Source organism: Amphibalanus amphitrite, unplaced genomic scaffold (genome assembly GCF_019059575.1).
Source record: "Amphibalanus amphitrite isolate SeventyFive unplaced genomic scaffold, NRLGWU_Aamphi_draft 000951F_arrow, whole genome shotgun sequence".
Taxonomy (NCBI): domain Eukaryota; kingdom Metazoa; phylum Arthropoda; class Thecostraca; order Balanomorpha; family Balanidae; genus Amphibalanus; species Amphibalanus amphitrite.
In genome coordinates, this window is record NW_024882445.1 from 128,712 (window position 1) to 153,030 (window position 24,319).

Here is a 24,319-nt window from a genome sequence, read left to right on the forward strand (position 1 = left end):
ATCATAGTCATGATGGGACTGGACGATCATTGCCAACCCGTCTGACTGTCTCAGTCGCTCTGCATCTGGTCCACGCATCACACACTGCAACAGCGGACGCCCTCACCAACTGCTACGGCTCGTACCATGGGTCCACCGCCATCACCAGGCTGACCCACATCGCCTGCCGCTGTGACTCCATCTGCTCAACGTGCATCTGCTTCATCTGCTCCATCTGCTCTGCCAATCCGTCTCGCCCCTCTCGTCGTCCGGGCCAGCCGCCATCAACATGGCTGAGCACACGTCGTCGCCATCAACACGTTGTCGACCAACAACAAGGACGCCAACACCCTCGCTAGTGGTTCACCAACCTCCAATAAGCTGATGACTTCCGGTATCCGTGCTGTGCGGCGGCAGCCAACGCCCCGTTGACCGTTGGGGCCCCTCCGTCACGGCGCACCATGGCCGCTGCCCCTCACCAACAACACGGACGTCATCAGCTACCCGGAGCGATGTCTGGCGTCTCACAGAGACAACGGTCGAACATCACGGCGACGATGCCAGCGACGACTACGAGGACGAGACAACCAAATCAGAGAGCAGTAACAGCAGCAGTTGTACCAGTAGCAGCAGCAGCAGCCGTACCAGTAGTAGTAGCAGCTGTAACCGGCGTTCCGTTCGCGGTGTCATACGTGGATCAATGCAGTTTAGGACCGTGATTGCTTATTGGTCGCCTCCTCTTGTCGGCTTGTTGGGGGAGGAAAGATATGTGGAGAAGGAAATCATGGCCTCCCACTCCCGGATGGAGGCCCCAATACCATATCTCTTCTAACCTCTCTTTTTACCCGTCTGGTCTTCTGTCTGGGTGTCTGGGGCGCCCAGCAACACGGGACCGTCGGCTCTTGGCCGTCGGCCACCCGGTCACGTGACGGCGTCCCGACACCCCATAAAAACCTATGTTTCTGTTAATACACCACTCACTTCTCCGCCACCGTCTTTGCCGGACGCAGTGCCGGACCCGTCTCCGAGGGCGGCCTTTCGCCGTCCAACATTTATACGCAAGGCCAGTCGACGTCCCCGGGGCACGGGTGTCGGTGCGTCTTACTTTGGAGTGCACCCGGTACCGGTCTGAGACGAGAGGATCTAATTGCCGCCCGCGGCAGACGCCGGTCCTAACTACCAAAAATAGGCCCTCATACAGACAGACCACGGCCGCTAACTGCTTAAATGATTGCCTCTAACAGCTATTTCATTAGTTATTTCACCTCACACTTACATTCGTTATTTTCTTCCGCGCTACTGGAGCTCGTGTCAGTTTCCTGCGAGATGTGGATCTTCATTTGTTTCTTTGTTCAATTGTGCGACCATTCATTCATTAGTTCCGTTTGTTTAACTACGGATCGTATCTATCGCGTTGGTAAATAATAATTGCCCACCAATTTATGAAGATACAGCCAGCTTGCCTGATAGTAAAAACTAAAATAAATCGTAAAATCTGTACTGTTTGCGTCATTTTTGGGCGCCCGGATTCCACAGCGAACCACTTTCGTCACGGCTTCCCGGCTATTCATTACCTCCCATCTGCCCCGAGCAAATGTTGTCATTAGCACCGCGTTTTGCGTGAAGAACGAGTTAGCGAGGAGGTTCCAATGGGCCCCTCGGCTGTCCAAAGCACCAATGAGTGAATTACACGAGTCAGCTGCATTTCTTCACGGACAGTTTAGCCTTCGGCATTCACAGCGAACTCTCCCCTGTTTCATAGTTAATTAAACAGTTATGGCTCGCCGCTTCGTTAGTGACTTCATTTCCGATCTTACGCCGATACATCCCAGAGTCAGTCTGTGATTCCGTTCAACCAAACATCCGCACTGGGCTCAGATGGGACGTAATCAGTGAAATTCAGTTCAAGAAATATGTGTTGTAAATGCTCCTTAAATAATGACAATTCCATAAATTTCCACATAACCTGGATTTTGAGCAGGACGATTGAAGTGTGATGAATCCAGCTTACCAATGCAGTTGTGATAAAAACATATTCCACGTCGCCTCAGCATCCGAGCTAAGAACGTGTGCCAGCTTAAGCCTTGTGGACATCTACCATTCCTTCCACAGCTGTGGGGAGGGCAACCAACGAATCCTCTGGGAGCGTAACTGGCGCGGCGAAAAACACTGGACTGTTAACAGTGGACAGTAGGTCCCATAGGAGAACGCACATTTTTGTGTCTAGATTCCACACGTCTGTGTCCCCTGAGATGGTCAAAACTTTCCTGATAGGAAAGCTGGGCGCAGATAGTGATGTTAGAGTTGAGAGCGTTCAAACTCGATATGACACTTACAGGTCATTTCGTGTCAGCTGCAGATGCGAAGAGCCAAACACGCTAATACAGCCAGACTTATGGCCCGAGAACACCTATGTGAGAAGGTGGCGTGGGCCGATCACAAACGCTCAAAACCGGGCCACCATCAGCCCAAGCTCCTCATCCGCATGAGATTGGCTAGTTTCAATGTTCGAGGTCTCCCCAAAACTAGTAAAAGCCTATCGTTACGCCCTGATGTTGTTGATGTATTAGAGTGCGCGGACATAGCATGTGTTCAAGAAACGTGGTATTCAAAGCAGGAGCTAGGTCACCTGAATAGTCTTCATGAAGAATTTTGTGGTTTTGGTTGTGCAACAGTAGATTTTAGAGATGGTATATGCACTGGTCATCCGTCTGGTGGTGTAGCTATCCTGTTTCGGAAGTCTATGGCAGCATTTGCGAAACCTATTGACTTAGAATTAGACTGGTGCTGTGCCCTTGAGATTTCTCTGCCCACAAAACGTCTCAGTCGTGCTTAATGTATATATGCCATTTCAGTGTCGTGAGAATACCGATAAGTATGCTGAACAGTTAGGAGTTTTAGAAAGTATCATCAGCGACCTTAACACCACATGCTTTCTAATTTTGGGTGACTGGAATGCTGATATGAAGGATTGCCCCAATAGCTTATTTGGCCCTGCCTTAGTGCAATTTTGTGATTCTAACAGCCTTCATTTATCATCACAGGCGATGTTACCTGGCGACAGTTTTACGTATGTAAGCGACGCTTGGGGTACTCAATCATGGTTGGATCATGTTGTTGCCAGTAGCGATGCACATGCTGCTATTTCTGATATGGAAATTGGCGATCAGCCCTCATTAAGTGATCACTTGCCGCTATTGCTCAAAATGGATATCACACAGCTACCAGAGATGACTGCGGTTCAAAACGATGTGCAAAGTAGCACTAAGTGGGACCAGTTATCTCCTGAATCTCTTAAGAGATACTCTGATAAATGTAAGGATTTGTTAACTAGTGTTGCAACTGATGCACCAGGCATAACATGTTCTGACCCGAACTGCACTTCAGAGGAACACAGGGCAGAGTGCATAGCGCTGTACGAACAAATATGTCGCGCCCTTTTGCAGGCAGAAAATTTTGTAAACGATGCTAGGGCCAGAAAGTCTTTCAAATGTGTCCCTGGATGGAATTACTATGTTTCTGACCTGTACAAAGAATCGAAAGACCTGTATCGACTTTGGCAAGAAGCAGGGAAACCTAAGCATGGCCCAGTGTTTGATGCCTACAGCAGAGGCAGGGCCAGGTGTAAGTATGCCATTCGTTTTGTTAAGAAAAATGAAAGTGTTCTGAGACGTGAAGCCATCGCCAAAAAGTTATGTGACAATGACTGTAAATCTTTTTGGAAAGAAATAAGATCGCTGAGTAACAGTAGTACTCCCCTACCATCAGTGATTGACGGTGTTTGTGGTGAGGGTGAGATTGCTGACTTTTGGGGGAAACATTTCTCCAGCCTTCTCAATTCGATGCCGTCATCAGATGGTACGCTCTGGGAAGAGGACAGGGAATCGTCTGTAGGTGATATCAGAGTGTCCGAAGGCGAGATTCAGGATGCTGTCCAAAAAATGAAGTGTGGGAAAGCTAGTGGGATTGATGGTTTACAGGCCGAAAACTTGAAATATGCGGGGAAAAGTTTATCGTCAAAGTTATCCGCTTGCTTCACAACACTACTTATGCATGGCATTCTCCCAGAATCAATGATGGCGGTGGTCCTGGTGCCGATTATCAAGGATAAAGCTGGTAAGGTCACTGCAAAAGATAACTACCGACCTGTTGCGCTAGCTAGCGTAATGAGTAAAGCGCTAGAACTAATCCTTTTGGAACGGATGGAGGACCACCTGTTGACAGCCTCCAATCAGTTTGGCTTCAAAAAGGGAATGGGAACTGACCAGTGCATATACCTCCTGAAACAGTCTATTGATCTGTACAAGTCCATGAATGGCAGTGTATTTATGTGTTTCTTGGATTCAAGCAAGGCATTCGATCGTGTACAGCATAAAAGGCTTTTCGACATTCTTCGAGACAGAGCAGTCCCAATATACATTGTTCGTGTACTCGTGTACTGGTACGCCCGTCAGGAAATGTGTGTCCGGTGGGGTGGTGCCATTTCCTTTAAATTTAGGGTATCGAACGGTGTTAGGCAGGGTGGCATATTGTCCCCATATCTGTTTAATGTGTATATGGACGGTCTGAGTTCTTTGTTAAATAGACAGAATGTAGGTTGCTGGGTAGGGGATGCGAAAATCAATCATCTGATGTACGCAGATGATGTGGTATTGTTATCACCGTCGGTTGCAGGGTTGAGCAAACTGATTTCATTGTGTGGAGAATTCGGAAAAACTTGCAATATTTTGTACAATGCAAAGAAAAGTGTTGTACTGGCTTGTCGCTCTAAACACATGAAAGATTTGATATTGCCAAGGCTGTTCATTGAAGGTGTTCCTCTAAAGGAGGTTGATCATGTTAAGTACTTAGGGCATATCATCAGTAATCATGCTTACTCAGATGACCTTGACATCGATCGGCAGTGTAAGCAAATGTACAAACAGGGGAATGTGCTGATTCGTCGTTTTCACATGTGCTCGGTAGCAGCAAAGGCGCGTCTCTTTACAGCGTTTTGTTCATCTATGTACACTGCACACTTGTGGTCAAATTATCGCCAGTGTATGTTGCGCCGGCTGATGGTGGCTTACCATACGGTATTGAAAACTATGCTAGGCATTTCTAGGTACGAGAGTTCTTCTCACACATGTGTCGTGCACCGTGTTCCTCATTGTGCCGTTCTCATCAGACAGCGCATCTATAACTTCATGTGCAGGCTGAGTACATGTGATAGTGAGCTGGTAAAAAAGACTGAAAATTCGAGTGTAAAATACCGTTCTCGCCTGAGGCGCCACTGGCAACAGCAACTGTACGTTCATTTTAGCACATAGCTCTGCGCGAGTGCTGAAACAGGCCCGAATGATTGTTTGTGTGACATTTGGTTGTCTTGCCACTGCACTGACTGAAATCATCAGTATTTAAGAGTATGGACCCAGAGTCTGAAATAAAGCTTATCTATCTATCTATCTATCTATACCTTCAAACGTGTGTAGTCTGTCACACCTCGCTTTGACTGGCATGTGGTCAGGCCACTTCGCGCACAGTTGGGCCGCCGTTGTGACGGGTCCGGTACGGGAAGCCGACCCCTCCCCGGACGCTCATCACCGTCCCGTGACGCTATCGGCCGTCATCTGATGTTGGCCGCCGTGTCTCCGCCGGAGGGATGACTATCGGGACGCCTGGGCTACCTGTCTCCGGACGGCGGCGACTTGGGTCGATGGGAGGAGCGATGGACGAGGGCAGGCCCGACAAGATAATATGATTCTGCCGTAGTGACTGACGTGGGCTGGCGAGAAGATGGCTAGTTCCAATGGGAGGGCACTATCCTAGAGTGAAACGTGACCGGGAGGAAATGAGGGTAGATTGTAAATTGTGGGCTGTAAAAGTCGAATCACAACACATTACAGCAATTCCATCGTTTAGCCCTGTGAGACCACATGAACAATCGACTAAAATAGTCATAGCGGCATGCTTTTTCTTGCTTCTGGTGTGCCCACAAAAAAAAAAACAAGGCAGTATCCAACGTGCATAATGCTAGGACACTGTTCAAAACAATGGACGATGTTGCAATTGCATGGACGATATACGATTCTCTGTTGTATGGGCGATACGAGAGGGAAGGCCGCCTTTTATTTGACTTTTCAATACGAATTTACCTGTGTGCCTGATCTTCTTGAAAAAGGAAAAAGTTCCTTTATCACGACTTCGTTTCTACACGAGTTAAGGTCTCGCATCACGCCCATAAATGTATTAAAAAATCGATCATTCATGAGTGTTACGTGCGCTTCTACCATGCACTAAATTACCGCATATCCACATCCTGCTGAATAGTTCATTACTGAAGCACCATTTTCCCATCTTGTAAATCCCTGTGAACCAGGAACTTAACTCGTAACACAATGCCCCTGAACTTAGCCCATAAACGTGTCATATTATGAAACTTACCCAGATCATAGCTGCTGTCGTCTTGTTGTAGCGGTAGAGTATCTATGTAGGAGTGGATCTCCCAGCGGCGGGGGGGGGGGGGGTGCTCGCCCTGACCCCGTCCCGTGCCGCGACCCCCAGGTGTACGCCATGTTCGACCGTGTCCTGCTGATGGCCGAGGGTCGCGTGGCCTACATGGGGGACGTGGACGGCGCCTACGACTTCTTCAGAGAGTGAGTTCAGTGTTCACCGCCGCGGGCCGGCCACCGGAGACTGTCTGCGGCCGGCCGCCGTCCGCACACCTCACCAATAAAAACAGACGGGAGACGACGACAAAAAGCCCCAGATCGGTCCGATTGCAGTGCAGCATGCCTACGAGGACGTAACTTATCGCTCATGCGGCAGGTGGTATGTGGTGACATTTTATTGAATATTCTACGGGCAATCTGTCGATTGGTTTGCTAACTGTACGGGCCGCGTGTTGGTTTTTGCAGAGTGGGCTACGCGTGCCCGACCAACTTTAACCCGGCCGACTTCTTCATCCAGACGATGGCCATCGTTCCTGGAAACGAGGAGCAGTGCCGACAGAGGGTGGACAAGATCGCCACTCGATTTCAGGTGGGTGCCCCGCGCCACGGCGGCCGGCCGGAGCTCGCCAACACGCGGACACCGGTCGCCGGCGGAGTGATGGACAGAGTTTCCATCGACTGGGCTCCGCAGGCCGCAGTCAGTGGAGATCGAGAAAGGGCCGTCTGGACTGGACGGTGGGTCGGACAACATAAACCAAAGATGGAATAGGTTACCAACAACCGCAGCCTGACCCACATTAGTGGGAACCGAACACTGGCCTAGTTTGGGATACCCTGACCTTCCACAGTCCGGGACCACCTAACGCTGCATTCCACAAGAACTGGAGATCTGACCCTGGCGCAGTCATGCATGACCTGCAACTGATATAAGCAATGTAACCCAATTTGATGCTATCGCACGTGACCCGAGACTGACTGTTCCAGTCCAATCACCGAGATATGCGTGACTGTCTGCAGAAGGTGCGACGGTGAGCCTAATGTACCTGCAATTTGGTGTCGCTTACTATTACCGTGCCCTGCACCTAATATTTCATGTGTAGCCGCGGGACAGTCTATCTGTATGAGGCTGCGTGCACGAAGCACATTATTAATTCTTAACATACTCTAGGAGTGAAACACAGATTATAGTTAAATGCTCATAGTTGCCAGTCATGAAATATCTTCCCATCTATTGTATCGCTGTATGCATCATCTTAGTCTATTCAAAAGGATTCCACAAATTAGTTAATTACAAGGACTTACGTAACCGTGCGAATTATAGGCACGTAGTATGTATAGGAACACATTCTGGATGTGATATAAAGGTGCAGTAGTTTGGGGTTGGCGTTCAAACGCAAAACCCAAGAAGTGGGGGTATATTTCCTCTGCTATCCCTCGAACCAAAAGTCGCATAGCTTTTTTTGCAATACTGCAGTCAAAGGCTCATAAGCTCACAACGAGATTATGGCTTCAATGTCTACTTTGCATATTTCATTGAAACATTTCTGGTCGAATTTATAGATGGGTAACCGTTGCCAGCACATGTACGATATACACTATCCAGTCCCGCGAGGAGCAGCCAATAGAACAGGAGCATGGCCCAAAATAGCCAACAGAAACATTGAGAGTATGAGAGAGAGAGAGAGAGAGAGAGAGAGAGAGAGAGAGAGAGAGAGAGAGAGAGAGAGAGAGAGAGGGAGAGAGAGAGAGAGGAGGGAGGGAGGGAGGGCGAGAAAGAGGGAGGGGAGAGAGAGAGAGAGGAGGACGGCGTCTCTGCATTATGTGTCGCATAATAGTGTAACCGGTTTAGTAGCGACCAAGATTACGGAGAACTGATGAATAACACGAATTTTTATGCATCTATCACAAGGAGAAGATAATGTAATCGTTAGTCGCTCTCCGTGAAGGTATTCGCTGTCTGGCTTCCACGTTTGCTTGGGAACTGAAGTCTAATAAGTGAGGAATGCAAAGTCCATGTCATGCAAGGCAAATGACGCTCCTCACTAGGCACGTTATGCTTTGGGAAGCAATTTAAAGGTAGAATTGCTGAATAAATGAGCTTTAGAATTAGCTTTGTTGGATCAAGCATTTCATTGCACCTGAAATTAATTTTCAGGAGTTTTACGCTAAGAGTATTTCTTATTTTTACTTCAACTTTTAAATTGATTGCCAGGAAACAAATGATCATCACAAATATCTTCAACTATCCAAATCGTGCATCCAAATCGGCTTTCAATTATCTTGGACGTCTCGCTCAACCGTCTTATTACACTTTTCGGTCGTTCTTTAAATGCTCACGGATTCTACATATGATTCACGTGTAATGGATCTGCATCGATAATTCATGAATATTGCACATCGTAGCGTCTGATCGCTACATAGCTAGATCTCTCGCCGGAAGACGTTACTACCACGTCGCTGACCTGCGTGGTGCACCCTTATAGGAGTGTAAGCTGGGCCAGGACATTTCCAAGGAGGCCGGCAAGCTGGTGCAGTCCATCACCAGCGGCAACAGCGCAGACGTCGACACAGACGCCTCGTATCGGTAAGTACCTACTGACCATCGGCGTCTGCTGAGAATTCTTTTTTTTTTTGTCTATGCTCTAAGGAAAATCTTTGCAAGCCATCAGCTTATTACCGACGTTAGTGGTGTAGCAAGTGGTGTAGAAATTAAAAGAGAAAAGGTTGTGGTAATTGATCTGGACGGCGGATGACGTGACTCCACTGCGGGACCCTGTGAGGTCACGGGAGGCCGCTGGAAACTCAGTTAGACGTCATCAGATGGAATAGGGACACTGCGGTATTGAAATATCAGTCAGACAAGTGTGGCCCGTGGACACACATAGTCGGATTCTACATTTCGGCAGACTTGGACACGACTGACACTGTTCTACGAGGCATGAAACTTCGAGCCAGATGTACTTCCTGTGAGATGAAATATCAGCGATAAAATATTCAGATGAAAACGTTGCAGGAAAATAAAACATTGAAAAATGACAGACGAATATCGAACCATGGCATAATCAAGATAAAAAGTCGATAAAACTCTCCTGACTATATCATAAAGTCACCATGAATGGAATTTCACCGAGCCTGTCCGCCTCCACCAGCACTCCTCCCGCAGCTTCGGACACGTGACCTGTGTCCCCAGGCCCATGCCGGCCCCAGACCCCTCTCCCGCCGAGATAAGCTTGTTAAGATCGATGGCGATGGCAGCATTCGTACGTCATCTGCAGTGGCGGCGGAAGCAGGGGGGCAAGGGGGGCAGCTGCACCCTAAAGCTATGGAAAGGGGCGCCTCGAAAATCTGTAGAGGAGGCAGGAAGTTAAGAGGTGCGGCAGCCATAAAGCTGAGCAGTGCGACACCGCAACTGATAAAGGCACTTGTGACACGAAGAGGGTGGCAATGACGTGGGAAAAGTATCTTTTGATATGCTGAAGAGTGGAGGGCATCCTTATCTGAAACAAAGGCAGATGCTGCCGACCCTGTCGAATATAATCTTGCCAGGCGATAAAGGCTAGGAGGGCGCAGCCACTCGAGAAGCGCGCCATGCGGAAGAGGGGCGCCTGCATGCGAAAGAGGGGCGCCTGTGTGTGGGACGAAAAAGAAACATGTATGGAGACGTCTTTGAAGGCGATAGCCTCCGAACGCCAACACGAACATATGAGGGCTTATCGCGTTGCAGGCTCCATGCGACAAAAAGGGGCGCCTGATGGCCGATATGCGAGAGGAAATTAGTTTGTGTAACATTTATCGGGGGCGGTTTGCCGTTTACAACATATGAATGTTAAGGGAGGTCCGAGATTGGGGCCTGTAAAATTGCACTGTCCGTATGGGCGGTTACACCCCTAGTGCTAGGGCGTATTTTGCGTTTTTTTTTTTACTGGGGAGATGATTATGACCAGGAATAGCACTCTGCAAACTTCTATGGGCGCCTGTATAGGGGCGAAACTGATTTTCCAGTGCAGGGACGGCCATCGGCATTGTGGGGCGGCATTTATTCCACTGGGGCGTCTGCCAGTGTTGAAGGGCGGTATTCATTTCAATGGGGCGCCCGTTGGTGTTGATGGGCGACATGTATCACCTGGGGCGCCTATCGGAGATCGGGGCGGCATTAATTTCACTGAGGCGCCTATCGGCGTTGACGGGTGGTATTTATTCATCCGGGGCGCTTATCGGTGGTATAGGCCGGCATTCGCTTCACTGAGGTGCCTATCGGTGTTGTAAGGCGGCAGTAAATCCACTGGTGTCTGGGGCACCTACCGGCGTCGAAAGGCGACATTCATAATTCATTTCACTGGGTGGCATATTGGTGTTGATGTATAACATTCATTCTCCTGGGGCGCCCGGCAATGAGGGGGCGGCATTTATTCCGTTCCCCTGGGATGGGCCCCTATCGGTGTGGAGGCGTCGCCGTCGTATTAGTTTGAAATGGGGGCACCTCTGGGTGGTAATAGATGCATTCATTTCGCTGGGACACCTACCAGCGTTGATTGCCTGTATTCATTCATTTCGGGCTCCTATCGGTGTTGAAAGGCGGCATTTATTTCACTGGGGCGTCACAAACCTGCTACTCCCACCATAAACCTCAGCCTATTCACTTCACGTTAGCAGTAACTAGAAGTCTCTTAGGCGGCGTTCGATGTCTCCCGGACGGCAAAGATTCTTTGCCGTCCGGCCAATAACGTCCAAGGTCAGCGGGGGCTCGGCTGCGGTTATGAAACGTGATTGGCCGGACGGCGTAGAATCTTCGCCGTCCGAGAGACATCGAACGCGGGGTTAGTCTCGGCATAGAGTCTCGGGTATCATTGCGTCGCGTCGGAGCGATTAGAAACCGGGTTCTAACGATCGAAATTTCGCAGCTCTAACCAACTTGCCGGGAGGACGGATGCAACTTAAACGCAATTTAAATGAGTGTTTTTTTTTTTTTTAGCGCCGAATGATGTTTCATTAAGAAATAGTCTCTTCACTGTTTGTGTTACTACAACCGTGTATATGGTAAGGGGCGCCCAGCGGGAAGGGGCGCTTCAATATCGTTTGCACCCCTATCCTAGAATACCTTCCGCCGCCACTGGTCATCTGATGTCATATCAGTCAGCTTAACCACCCGGTTGCTACGGCAGCTTAAGATGAAAACGACTAATTTTTCACGTCCTAAAGCGCATGTACATGACCAAGTACATATTTACACATTACAAAGGAACTTGGAATTTATATTGTTTCTTGTGTTGTAATCCGAGTGTAATTCATGTTCACTTCGTCCGTATCAGCCGTATTTATCTGAAACGCTCGATAGTTTTTTGCCATTTGACGTGTTATGGACTTCACATGACAAATTGCACATTTTCATATGACATTTCAATATAGAAGATACATGTCCGATGCTTTGCTATCGATCCATCGTTTTTACCATTTAGTCGTACAAACATTTGACTCCTGGCTTCAGAAGGGCCGCCTGTCTTGACCTAAGCCTTGCGTCTGTGCCTCTTCACGCCATGTGGTCTGGGCAGATATGACTTTAACAATACTATCGGTGCGACCTGGGCACTGTTACGTATTTCAGTTCCTGCTCTTGGCGTTTGCTTTCTCAGAGATACAGATTCTGTGCGCCTGCGTCACCGTCGGATGCATACTTTATGGATCATCCATACAAATGTTTATTTTCTCTTATTATCGTTCCGAACGACATCTCCACCTAATTTGAAGCCAGACATCCTCACCGTACATGACACGCGGCCCAGTGACTGTTTCTGAGATTTAGAGCACGCCGCCAATAGGGTGTAACCAGCGATACCCGTCTGCACCTGCACGTATATACGCCCGGCGGGAGACGCCGTTGACCGCTGCCGTCTCTTCAGGTCCGACTACAAGGCCGGCTGGTGGAGCCAGTTCAAGGCGGTCTTCTGGCGGTCGGTCATCTCCAATATCCGGGAGCCCATGGTGCTCAAAGTGAAAATCATCCAAACAGTGGTGAGTAGACGGTCACGTGCCGCCACGGTGGCCGCCTCGCACCGCGCGGCCAACAACGGCATCACGCCAGCTGAAATGGCGGCGTTCGGTTATGTTTTACGTAAGCGCGGTGCAGTGGTTTGCAGCATCACCTCAACCGGCTCAACCGACGTAGGAAGGTCCACGAGGAGCATTTTAACCCTCGCCGGACCTATTGGTTTTCTACATACGCGCCGGCCGAGGGGGGGGGGGGCGGGTACGACCCCCCCTCGCCGTTTCGCCCCTGGTGGAGCTAGCGCGTCGCGGAAAAAACGAGCGTGTGCGCCGTTACGAGACGCAGAGACTGGTACCCGATTTTAAGGTCCTAGGTCAACCGGTGACCTCTGAGGTCAGGTCAAGTGCCCCAAGGTACGGTTCAGGTTTTGGTGAATAACTTCGCAAAAAACGGCCGCAGAGCGCCGATTTTGGCAGCATCGTGTTCGTCTCGCTCAGGCGCGTCGAATGATATACTTTTTGTCCGGGTCAGGTCAACTTGGAGTGTTGACCTCAGGTCAAGGTCAGGTCAGCACCCCCAGGTCACGAAGCTGGTCGAAAGAGGTCATGTCGAATATCATTCGATTCGGCAGGTCTTCCTGAGTCCATTGGTGGCTTTCTCGACTCGCTAGCTCAATTTGATCAAGAGTTATTGACGAAAAACTAATATGACCTTGATGACGTCATAAATGACGTCACGCAAGGTCAACATTGCAAAAGTGACGCATCTAACCTTGCAAGGAGTGCATCAAATCACGATTCTGTGTGCTTGAGATAGTTGGAGATCGTTCCCGGCGCCAGAATAGCAGTTTTCATTTTTCCCCATTGACTTATAATGGTGAGGTCACGAAAATGACCTGACCTCATATGACCTTTAGGAAAAATCCGAGATATACAAGTTGTGGGACTCATAATGGATACTAGATCCTGCAAGTTTCATTTCCCTGTGACATCTCCTCTGGCAGTGAGGGCGTTGCGAAGTTGCGACATCTGAAGACCGTGCAGAGGTTCACTTATGACGTCATAGGTCAGTGACCTGACCTGACCCAAAAATGCGGTTGGTGTCAAAAGATCCGGCTTGGATCAAAGGTCAGGTATGCCAAGTTTCAGCTCTCTATCGCCAGCGTGTTCGGAGCTATCGCGAAAAAACCCTATGGGGGGGGGGCGGGTGCCGCCCCCCCCCCCCTCGGCCGGCGAGGGTTAATAACTTTTATCGACTTCTGTCAGTGCGTCTCAATCAAAGCTGGAATTTATTCTTAAAAAATACCTGTGAAACCGAGGCGCCCAATGCCATTCCATCCGTAGCAACTGTCAAACTAGATATGAGTAATGCTGCAATGGTATTCGGGTTTCAATGGATTTGACAGTTGTACCTGTCATTGTAAGATACGCGTTATCTTGGCTTTCAAGTGTTTGTGGACTTATGTAATGGACAATGACTGCCTGACGGTGCTCGCATTTATTTTAAGATCTTTTAATGTATGTGATAAAAACTGTTGGTTTTGTACCTGGTTGTTCTTCGGTATTTTTGGTTAGGATCAATATGATCAATTCCTCGAAAACCAATTCCATTTTTATCGACATCATGCAGGTACCTTTCTCTATCAACATTCAGTACTATCATTACGATGCATGATTTTATAACACGGTAACACGGTGCAGAGACCCTTTCATCGTGCCACTCAAAATATCATTGCATGCATGCGACTTTTATGGAAGGTAAAAGCAGGACGGTGGGCAGTAGTTACAATACAATTACAATTACAATACACATTATCCACACGTGCGCACCAGTTTTATAAGAATGAATTGTCATTGAATGTCAGTCTTCAAACGATATCAGTTCCACTGAGCCGTCAAACGCCGCCGCCGATCCCGGGAATTGGATGGTCGACACCAGGACACGTTCAAATCGCGGTGTGATACGTCGCCGTAGCCGCCGCCTGCCTGACAACACCGGTAACCGTGCCGCCGTCGTCGAGGGTGGGCTCCGGCCTGTCTCTCCCCTCCCCACTCCCCCTCTAACCCTCCCTCCCCCGGCCACGGCCAGACAGACGGGCCGATGACGCCGCCCGGCGGGAGAGGCGGGGGAGGGGGACTGGGAAGACGGGGAGGCGCGCGGCGTGGGTGGGGAGGCCAGTGATCCGGTCAGCTACCGTATCACCGAGCTGTTGTGACCTCGGCTGGGAGGGTGGACGGCGGCGGACATCCGCACGCGCGCGGCGCGGCGGGCTTCACGGTGTCGCCGACCGGTGTCTGATGGCCGCAGACAGAGCCAGCAGCGGATCAAACGTAACCGAAACGGAACCCGGGCGACAGAAGCCGTACCACACACAGTCAGCTTCCTCTTCGCACCATGGCCTGCTCATGTACCGGATGTGTTGAGCGCTGGCACGCGACAAGCGTATTTGATTTCGATGTTCAAAACCCTCAAAAATGCAGTTGTGTATATAAAAACAAGAAAATTGATAATAGCAATCTTCATTAGATCTGGCACCGCGCTGATCGTGCAAATAAGTAAGCGTATACCCATATTTTTCGTCAACCAATCCCCTGGAACCCATGTGGAAGTAAAATATCATACAATAAATAACATCGAATTAAATGAGCCGCCCATAATCCAAGATCTCGGTAAGAAAAAAGCGTTGCGGCCAGCGCGCTCTAAAACTCTAATTAACAACACATCATCCTCAACTTTCTCTCGAGGAAGACGGTGGGAAGAGTGCACCAGAAGGTACTAGCCCTTTATCAATAACTATATGCGGTCCTGCTAGTTGTGACTTGTGGCACCCCAATCAAAACGACCGTGTCGTAAAGGTCGGTGGGAGGAGATTGCTAAGCCAGCCCCGGCCAACTCTACCCCGCGCTGTGTTCACTTTCAGTTCATCTCGCTCCTGTTCGGCGTCATCTACCTCGGTCAAGAGCTGAACCAGGAGGGCGTGATGAACATCAACGGCGCCCTCTTCCTCTTCCTCACCAACATGACCTTCCAGAACGTGTTCAGCGTCGTGAACGTGAGTACCTACCTACCCAACTGCGCAGAACCGTCCACAGACATTCCTTCACGCAATAGTTGCGGTGACTCGATCGCCCTCGGACCGCATGTCCAAGGACAATTTTTACGACGGCTTCAATATGTAGTATGTTGATGTCGGTCATTATGAGGCATGCCGGTGCAATGAGCGCTTCTATGAAATCGCGCTTGCATTTACATGTGGCCATCAAATGATTGAATCTGCCATTTTAGATGATAGTAGTTAGTACGTTACATTGCAGGAAGACGGCGGATTTGTGAACATTTTTACGGTGTTCGGGTACCGAATGCCACTTCCAAAATACACCAAACCACAGAAATTCGATGATCTGAAAAAAAAATGGGGATCTGTAAATTCAAATCCGCTTCTCCACCTCTCCCGTCCAGGTGTTTTGCCTGGAGCTGCCCATCTTCATGCGAGAACACGGTAACGGGATGTATCGCACCGACGTCTACTTCTTAGCCAAAACGCTGGCGGAGCTGCCTCTCTACATCATCTTCCCGGCCGTCTTCGTCGCCATTAGCTACTTCATGATGGGCCTGAACAACGATGTCACCGCGTTCTTCATCTGCGTCGGAATCGTCATCCTGGTCGCGAACTGCGCAGCTTCGTTCGGTAGGTCTCCGAACGGTTAACATCTGTATGTTCTATGTACGCTGCTTGTTTATACACTGAGCCCGAATGACGTCAGATGTTATCACGCGTGTGTGCGTGTATGTGTGCGTGCGTATTTATGTATATTTTGTTCGTCCAGTGTGTGCGTTCGCCCATTGTTCGGGGCAAGCTCTTTTAAATTTAGTACCACCTTCATTTAATTCGCGATTTTTTGCCCTTTAAAATTGCCTTTAAAGTCACAAAAATCGTTACATTCTGATGTTGGTGCCCAAGTTAATATCCGCCTAACACCTTACTACGTACGAATAAGAGCCTGAGTGATTCCACCCAAAGCTGATTGTTTTTTTGTTTTTTGTTTTTTTTTTTGTTTAGTAGTTGCTCTTCTTTTCTTTTTCGTTATATCGTTCACATCAACAATTGCTTACAAGCCACTTCCATTCAACCAATTACAATTGTAGCCCTATAAGTGCACCGTTTTGAGTAATATTTATGGAAATCAAGTGCTAAGCATTTTGTATCTTCAAATGTTACAAGCACTCTGGAGTTGACTCGAAGAGAAATTTGAACTGAAACTTGAACAGTGAACATAGAGCTATATCATGAAAATGATGACCATTGCTCATGCCTCATTGCATCTCTGAATCTGAATGATGATTGCAAACTGTCATACCACATCCGAATACGATGTCCCCAATGCCCCTTGTAGTTTAGCAAGCGACAGGGCTTCACCAATCACCATATCAGTTAAATCAACTAAATTCACCCTCAGATATAGGAGGATGTATTCATAATGGTCTCTCGATGCCTTTAGCAGCAGACTGTCATGTAACGCAGGACCGCTGCGTAGCTTTGGAGACCCGTTATCGCCGACGTTAAAAGCTGATCGAGTTGCCGATAGTAGCATTGATGACTGTCGGTCAACAACAAATGTCGGGAGGCATGCGACAGATCACTCGATATCTATATCACATGCGCGAGGTGAATGCTAAATGATTTTGATCTGTTATTAGAGCATTGTCATGGATCTAAAATGTACTACGTATATGATTCTCATCTTTAGGTTACGTGCGTACATATTTTAGGGTAACTTTGCTCAGCAATAAAGGAAACCATTATTTTAATGATATTCAAACGAGCCCTCCACATGTGGAGCGGTGATTAAGTTCTACATTTTTATAGCCAGATTAAAAATGACTAGCAGAAACTGGACGGTTTGATATCGCGGTAACGGTGCTTGTAGAGATGGTGCAATCAATAGTCAGTACAGCTTTATAAAAAAAATGTCTGCGGAAAGTGTACTAAACGTGCCCCCCCCCCCCCCCAAAGTACAACAACCTTAATGCCTTGGAAATTCAATAGATGGGCTCCGTACCAATGCCGGCAAAGCAGGTCATATCTATTATACATACAATGCCGACTATTCACAACGTAACAAGAGGTCACCTGTTAAAGGTGTGCGTATTTACAGAAGATCCCGATCCTAAGTAAGTGGTTAAGCGTTCTGAGGAATATCATCATGAGAAGTATGCGCATCTGGCTGACCTTATCCTCACTTCTGTATGGAAATATGAAATTGCCAAAATAAATTGCCAATCTCGTAAATAAATTGCCAATTGCCAATCTCGGTGACGGCCAAAATCCTGCGTGTATGCAAAGACGAAGCGGATAGAAGAATCGCTGAATCCATCTTCATCCGAGACGCCAGGCCCAAAATTAACGATAACACTACATCATGGCAGCTTCTTCCAAAATAATGTATATAAATGTGTGTGAATTGGTTCTTGAAAGATACCTATATATGTACTGCTAGTTTAACTGGGGAATTATGTGTAGATATATTTTTAAGGTAGGAACTAGGGTGATCAATTTGCACGGGATCTGTGTATTTAAATTTCTTACTGCGACATTACTGAAGAACTTGAGACGAATTCGACATTGTGTGCCTGTTATGTGTGTAAATAATTACAATCGACCGACGAAGAGCTGTGCTCGAAATATCTCGATTTTTAATACAGTAATTTATTTTGGCAATTTCATATTTCCATACAGAAGTGAGGATAAGGTCAGCCAGATGCGCATACTTCTCAAGATCCCGATCCATGCTGTTTAATTCTTATCACTCTGCTTATAGCATTAATAAATACAAAATGGTGATTTGTTTGCTGCAGCCGAAACGCGGGATGACATTGATCGGAGACAGGCACATCCATTTGTAGGGGAGAGTGGGGAAAGATGCCCAGGGTTTTACTATGTCATATATTATTCGAAAATGACGATCGGAAAGCAAAAACTTGTAGTTTCAACGGAAGCCGACATCATATTTCTCCAAAAATATCACACTTTCGTGCTTGAAATATGATAACTTTTTTTGCTATTAAGCATTTTCCTGAAGAAGTGAAAGGGGGCATCTTACCCCACAGGGTGGGAAAGACGCCCCCTGGCGTTGGGTAAGATGCCCCCTGCACTATAAGTGACATAAATGGGCACGTGAATCGCCTGAACGAATCAGTAGTCTCTTCGGGCCTGCAGTAGACACCAAACGTCATCGTAAGGGCCCTCAAAAGTAGTCGTAAGGGGCTTCAGAGGTCATCGTTAGGGCCATCATAGTCCAGCGCGGCCAAACAAGCCTCCGTGGTGGCGTTCGGAGACCACTGTGGGGCCCTTATAAGTCTTCATGATGCTTGAGGGCCCTCGAGCCCATCGTGGGGACCTCAGATGCCAGCGCGGCCCGTGGAGCCAACGTGGGAGCCCTCAAAGGATGTCGTGAGGGGCCCTGGAGCCAATAATGGGGCCCACAGAGGCCGTCGTAAGGGCTCTCAGAGTCAGATGCCGCCCAAAAAGTCGCTGTGTGGGTCGAGAGACCGGCATGGGGAGCACCCGACCGTACTGGACTCTCAATAGTCCCAGATCGGCTTTTGTCTCTCATCACAGGTATGTAATAAATGATTTGACGGGCTGCTTGAAGGACAGCCTACGGATTTAGGGGGGCGTCTTTCCCCATCAGGACAGGGGGCATCTTACCCCAAGGTACCGAAGTAACATTAAATCAGTACAATTTGTTAGCCATAAAACTACACCCTGAAACAAACTGTTTGGGACACAGTACACGCATGTTAATTTATCACGACTATAGCAATGGACGCAAAAATTATCTACCTTCTTTGATATTTACAATGTTTTGACACCAAAATATTTTTTGAAAGCAGCAAATAAAAAACATGCAATCACCAGCCAGCCGTTGCCCAACTGAGCCTCGCAAATTTTTGTGCCGTTAACAAGGCAGGCTTCCGCTTTACGCTAAGAACATTAATTTCCAGGTTCGATTCTTTGTTTCGTCGCTAGAGGGGGTGGGGCGTCTTTCCCACCCTGGGCATCTTACCCCACTCTCCCCTATTGGCTATTTTGTTTGATTTCGTGATGCTCTGGAGAGCCGGGCTAGAGATAAATGCACCGGGACGCGTCCAGCGGCTCATTTTGATGTAGGTCTGGCTACATTGTCTGATGATATCGTTTGATGTTGTTACGGCAGGGATATGGTCTGGTGACATAGTCCACTGCTGGTCCTGGCCACCCCAAAGCAGCGTGACCCCAGCCGGGGAGCAAGGCTCGGGGCAGTGAGCCGAGTAGGGGAGGTTGGGGTAATTTGGCCGCTTTTTTAGAAAACGATGTAACTTAAAATTGACGACACATTTCTGCATTTTCTCAGCGCTGGCAGGTGTCGCATTCATTTTACTTTACTGGACAGTGAACTTGAAATGATAGAGTAATTACTTATATTGTATGTGTGACGTATTACAAATGTCTACAAGGCGGCCAAATTGCCCCGCAGGGTTCTTTGGCCGGGGGTGTGGGGCAATTTGGCCGGTGTTAGTTTGAGGCCGGGATTTTTTTTTTTTTTTTTGTTATAGGCGAGTCAGTTCCGCATTCAGCAATGACATGTGTCCTACGACGCATTTGACGCATTTCGGAGGTTGACTCAGCGGTCACAGGGGTCGAAAATAGCCAAAATAGCGGCTCTAGATGCGAGCACAGTTTTTTTACGAATAACTTTTGAAGTAATCAAGCTAGGTCAAAACTAAAAGTAGCATCGTAATTCTCTCGTCAGTCCGCATCGAAACATATATGTGTTGACCTCGGGAGGTCAAGGTCAAAGGTTGACTTCAGGTCACGCTACCTCAAGTCGCTTGACCTCAAGGTCACGGGCCGTCCCAGCAAAGCGACCCTGAGCGCACCGGCCAAGTTGCCCCGCTAGTCCCGGCCAAATAACCCCACATTGCTATTCTGAAATTTTTTGTCTATAAAGTCGTCATGACTGTACGGAACTAAATGAAATTGCTCTTGGAACCGCTAAACAACCCCCCAGGATGACGCTATAATGTCGGAATTCGTTTACAGCCCAAATAATGCATGTTATACAACTTTTTAAGCGGAAGTAAAAGTTTCATGTTTTATTTATTTTGAAGAAAAGTATGAGGGGGAAGATTTGACATTTGTCCTCGAGTTAGTTCTACCCATGACAAATGAATAGAGACTAGAGTTATTTCATTCACTTTTATCAGATATTGTACAGGTGGGGGCGGCCAATTTACACCACCGGCCAAATTACCCCAACCTCCCCTATCGGACGACGCCGGCCACAGCGCAGCGCGACGCCACCCGTTCATTCATTATGGAGCAGGGCTCTCGCCGAGACCGGCCTCCCGTGTTCCTTTTTTAGCGCGCGGAAAACGTGTGACCCGGGTGATCCGTCGCGCTGGTCAGACGCAGAGCACTCGGTCTCGATGTCTGTCAGACTCCGTTTCAGCATCCGATGCCACGGGGAGAGGCAGTCGACCGTGTGATGTCGGATTCTGATTAGCCCATCGGTCTCCTTAGTCTTCTCGTCTCGGTAGGCGGCGCGAGTATTCCGCGGGTGCGGTCGCGCAGAGGCCATGGGTCGGAATTCGTAGGATGGCTATCACCGCCGATGGCTGGTGATTGTCTAAATATAGAAACCACCGCGAAAGGCCACCGCCCGGGGCCGGCCGGCTACGGTGATGGCCTGAGTGAGGTATCTCATCGCTGTCTCCGTTTATAAAATCCAGACGTCCGATTAGTGCCAAAACATGGGAAGAAAAAACTGTTTGCCTCTCTTTTTCGGATAAAAGCGAAAAATTCCCATTTCGTTGGCGACTGCAATTGTTCGCAAAGCAATCAGTCAAAAAATTGTTCAAGCAAAGCAGGCCTTGCATTGCCCATGACATGAGTTCAAAACTTTTAAAATATCTTTACTTAATTATTCAAAATAGTTAACGGGATGCAAGCAAAGTTCATATCGCGTTTAGGAAAAGGAACCTACCATTCAAATGCCTTACCCAATGAAAGGCACACTAATTGGATTTCTGCAGCGAAGCAACGGCATTGAAAAACTGAGTAGCCACACAATTCTAAACACGCAACGAGCAATCGGTTATATATGATGTTTCGATTCGGCGCCACATGATATCTCGGTGCGCATATAGAAGCGGGCATTCCTCAGACATCCTCTCCTGTGTTTTCATCTTGCTTCAGTGAGCTGTCTTTCATCCGCGTGCACTATCTTTCCTCTCCCGTTCGAATTTCCGCCTGACACGATCGGTCGGCTTCTGCCCGGTGCGGCTCGCAGCACGCGCTGACCTCCGTGTCCCTCTTCTGCAGGCTACATGACGTCTTGTTCGAGTAGCAGTGTGAACGTGGCTCTGGCCATCACTGCTCCGGCCATCATCCCGTTCATGCTGTTCGGCGGCTTCTTCCTCAATAGCGGGTGAGTGGCCGCCGGATTCGGACCTCCCACAGACCGGCGAGAGTGACACTGTGGGCGGGACTACGGACGAGAGTGAGACGGTCGGGTGATCTGCATGGAAGAACCTAGGATATTCATGTTTTGACATATAACGCTTGAACAATTTAACGACGCAGGCTTATCGCATGTTAAAACAATCAAGCGTTGTTGTGTTGCTCGACAGCGACGTAACAAATAAAAACCATTCTTAACAATAACAGCGAGCCCTGCATGGCAGAAAGTACTGAGCGACAACATAGGAATTTTAAGGTTCGCTGGTCATTTGACGATTGTACTTAACTGGATGACATAAACGTGCATCTGAGTGTGGCAGCTGTCATGTGTGAAGAACAGGTTGGCTCGTTTTTTTTAAGCAGCTTCTTGATGCCCAGCACCCATGCAATAATTACGCTAAAGCTGGGCTCCATTACTTGTAGAATCGTTCTGCTGGAGCTTTTAGACACCCTCAGCCGGGAGTAATTTTGGCGGAATGCAGCCGTAAGCTCCCAGCTCTGTGAGGGCCGCTGGCGGCTGGGCCGGGCGCTGAGTGTGTGCCCGTCCGCTGCAGGTCCGTACCCGTCTGGCTGGAGTGGCTCCAGTACCTGTCCTGGTTCAACTACGCCAATGAGGCGCTGTGCATCAACCAGTGGCAAAACATCGATCACATCGACTGTGGGGGCTCTCCGGCGTGCCCCAGCAACGGCACTGTCGTACTGGAGACTCTCAGCTACAGCGTGGTAAGTGGCCCGTCCGCGCCGCGAGTGGTAAAGTCAGACTGCTGTGCCCTTTTTTCTACCGGTTAAAGTTATCATGTTGGCAGCCGATGGTAACTATCCATCATATTTTATCCATGCTATGTTATCCATGCTATTTTCATCGACGAGAGGGTGAACGGTTTCACGCAGTTTTCCATTGTCCGTTCGTTGGAGGGCATAGGTACAGCTATTCTGCTCGGAGTCTGCTAACCGTTTTTGTCCTGGCGGCGCGAGATTTGTCACTATCCTGACAATCTCGGTTCACATTCCAGGATAACTTCAATGTGGACATCGGCGCCCTGGCCGCACTTCTAGTCGGCTACCGGCTGCTCGCCTACCTGATCCTGCTCTTCAAGTCCTATAGACACGAGTAGCGCTAGCTGCCACAGTGCCGCGCTTTAGCTTCTTCACAGCGCGTAGCTGTCAGTGTCATTGTCACGTGCCATTGCCAAGAGCCATCGCCGTGTGATGTCTGGTGGTATGACATCCTCACGTCAGTGGCAAGTCACCGAATAATGTCGAGAGGCAACAGTCAAATGTGAGGCCTTGTTTGAACTGTATTGTGCAGGATGGCAGCATCTGGGCTATTCGTCGTCACCTAGTGTGCGGGGCCGGGGTACGACGTTCCTGGTGCTAGAATGTGGCATTGAAGCTCGGTAATGTGTTGAGATTAGCTATATAGGTACCGGAGGGGTGCGACAGGCTCGGCAGCGTGTGTTCCTGGGTATCGGTGGCACTGTTAAATCTTAATTCTCAAGCGCATTTCAGGCATCTCAATCAATCTGGTGCTGAGAAACACATGATGCTTTTTTCACAAATTTCAAATTATTTCCTGTTGGTGTGCTGAAATACCCGAAATGACTGCATAGTCCCTGTGCAAGCTGTGACGATCGTGCCTCAGACTTTTGTAGCTAGGGTAAATATAATCTATTGGGAAATGATAATCGTATATGTACATATGTCTTTTGCGTTTTCCATCACTACAGATGAATATGAACTTGTGGTTCAGAGCTGAGCCGAGGCAAGCCAATATTGGTTTTGCTCGCCCAGGAATGTGTTCTTTCCAATAGCATATGCCAAAATGTCCTCGTCATTTTAAGCGGCAGAGTGCTTATCAGTTATAATGTGAATAAATACGTACAATGCAGATATTTGTTTTTCCAATTTATGTCTGACCATTCACCTGAACATTGAAATCAAACACGGAAATACGGGTAGTGTAAGTGGATAATGTAACTCATCAAACGGACCTTGAATGCCCGGGGCATTTTTTTTTTGGGGAGTTGGGGCATCCTTTTTAGCCAACCTATGCTAGAAACGATTTTTTCCTAGGACGGAGAGGTGCCACTTTGATGCAACAGAAGGCACTGCAAGTTTGGTGGCGATAGGTTCACAGGTTTGGAAAATATTGCAGAAAACGAGGGGTGACTTGGCGGTGTCCCCTCCCTACCTCGCCCAGTGATGCGCTACTAATGATGGGTTGACATGACCTTATCGGACCGTGCCCAAAAGCAGCACTCGCGCACGACATAATGAGGGCAAAAAGCGGAGCCCACCTGGGGCGGTAAAATACGGAGCACGTTTTTCCAATAGGATTTTATTGTCGATCACTGCCACCGTCTATTTATAGTATTATGGGTTTGTGTCACACAAAAAGGCCGATAAAATATAGCCATACGAATT

At 48.4% G+C, this 24,319-nt stretch overlaps 1 protein-coding gene across 5 annotated transcripts in view; it reads left to right on the forward strand.

Moving 5' to 3' along the window:
- Positions 1-23,785, forward strand: part of LOC122368492 (protein white-like) — a 49,967-nt gene extending 26,182 nt beyond the window's left edge. For all 5 annotated transcript variants that reach the window (XM_043342468.1, XM_043342466.1, XM_043342465.1 and 2 more), the window contains 9 exons: positions 6,523-6,614; positions 6,876-6,999; positions 8,894-8,994; positions 12,308-12,419; positions 15,314-15,445; positions 15,853-16,081; positions 21,758-21,863; positions 22,450-22,618; positions 22,909-23,785. In XM_043342468.1, the coding sequence (XP_043198403.1) occupies positions 6,523-6,614; positions 6,876-6,999; positions 8,894-8,994; positions 12,308-12,419; positions 15,314-15,445; positions 15,853-16,081; positions 21,758-21,863; positions 22,450-22,618; positions 22,909-23,010 (1,167 nt within the window). In that variant the 3' untranslated portion in view covers positions 23,011-23,785. The remainder of the gene's footprint in view (positions 1-6,522; positions 6,615-6,875; positions 7,000-8,893; positions 8,995-12,307; positions 12,420-15,313; positions 15,446-15,852; positions 16,082-21,757; positions 21,864-22,449; positions 22,619-22,908) is intronic.
- The last annotated feature ends 534 nt before the right edge of the window (positions 23,786-24,319 follow it).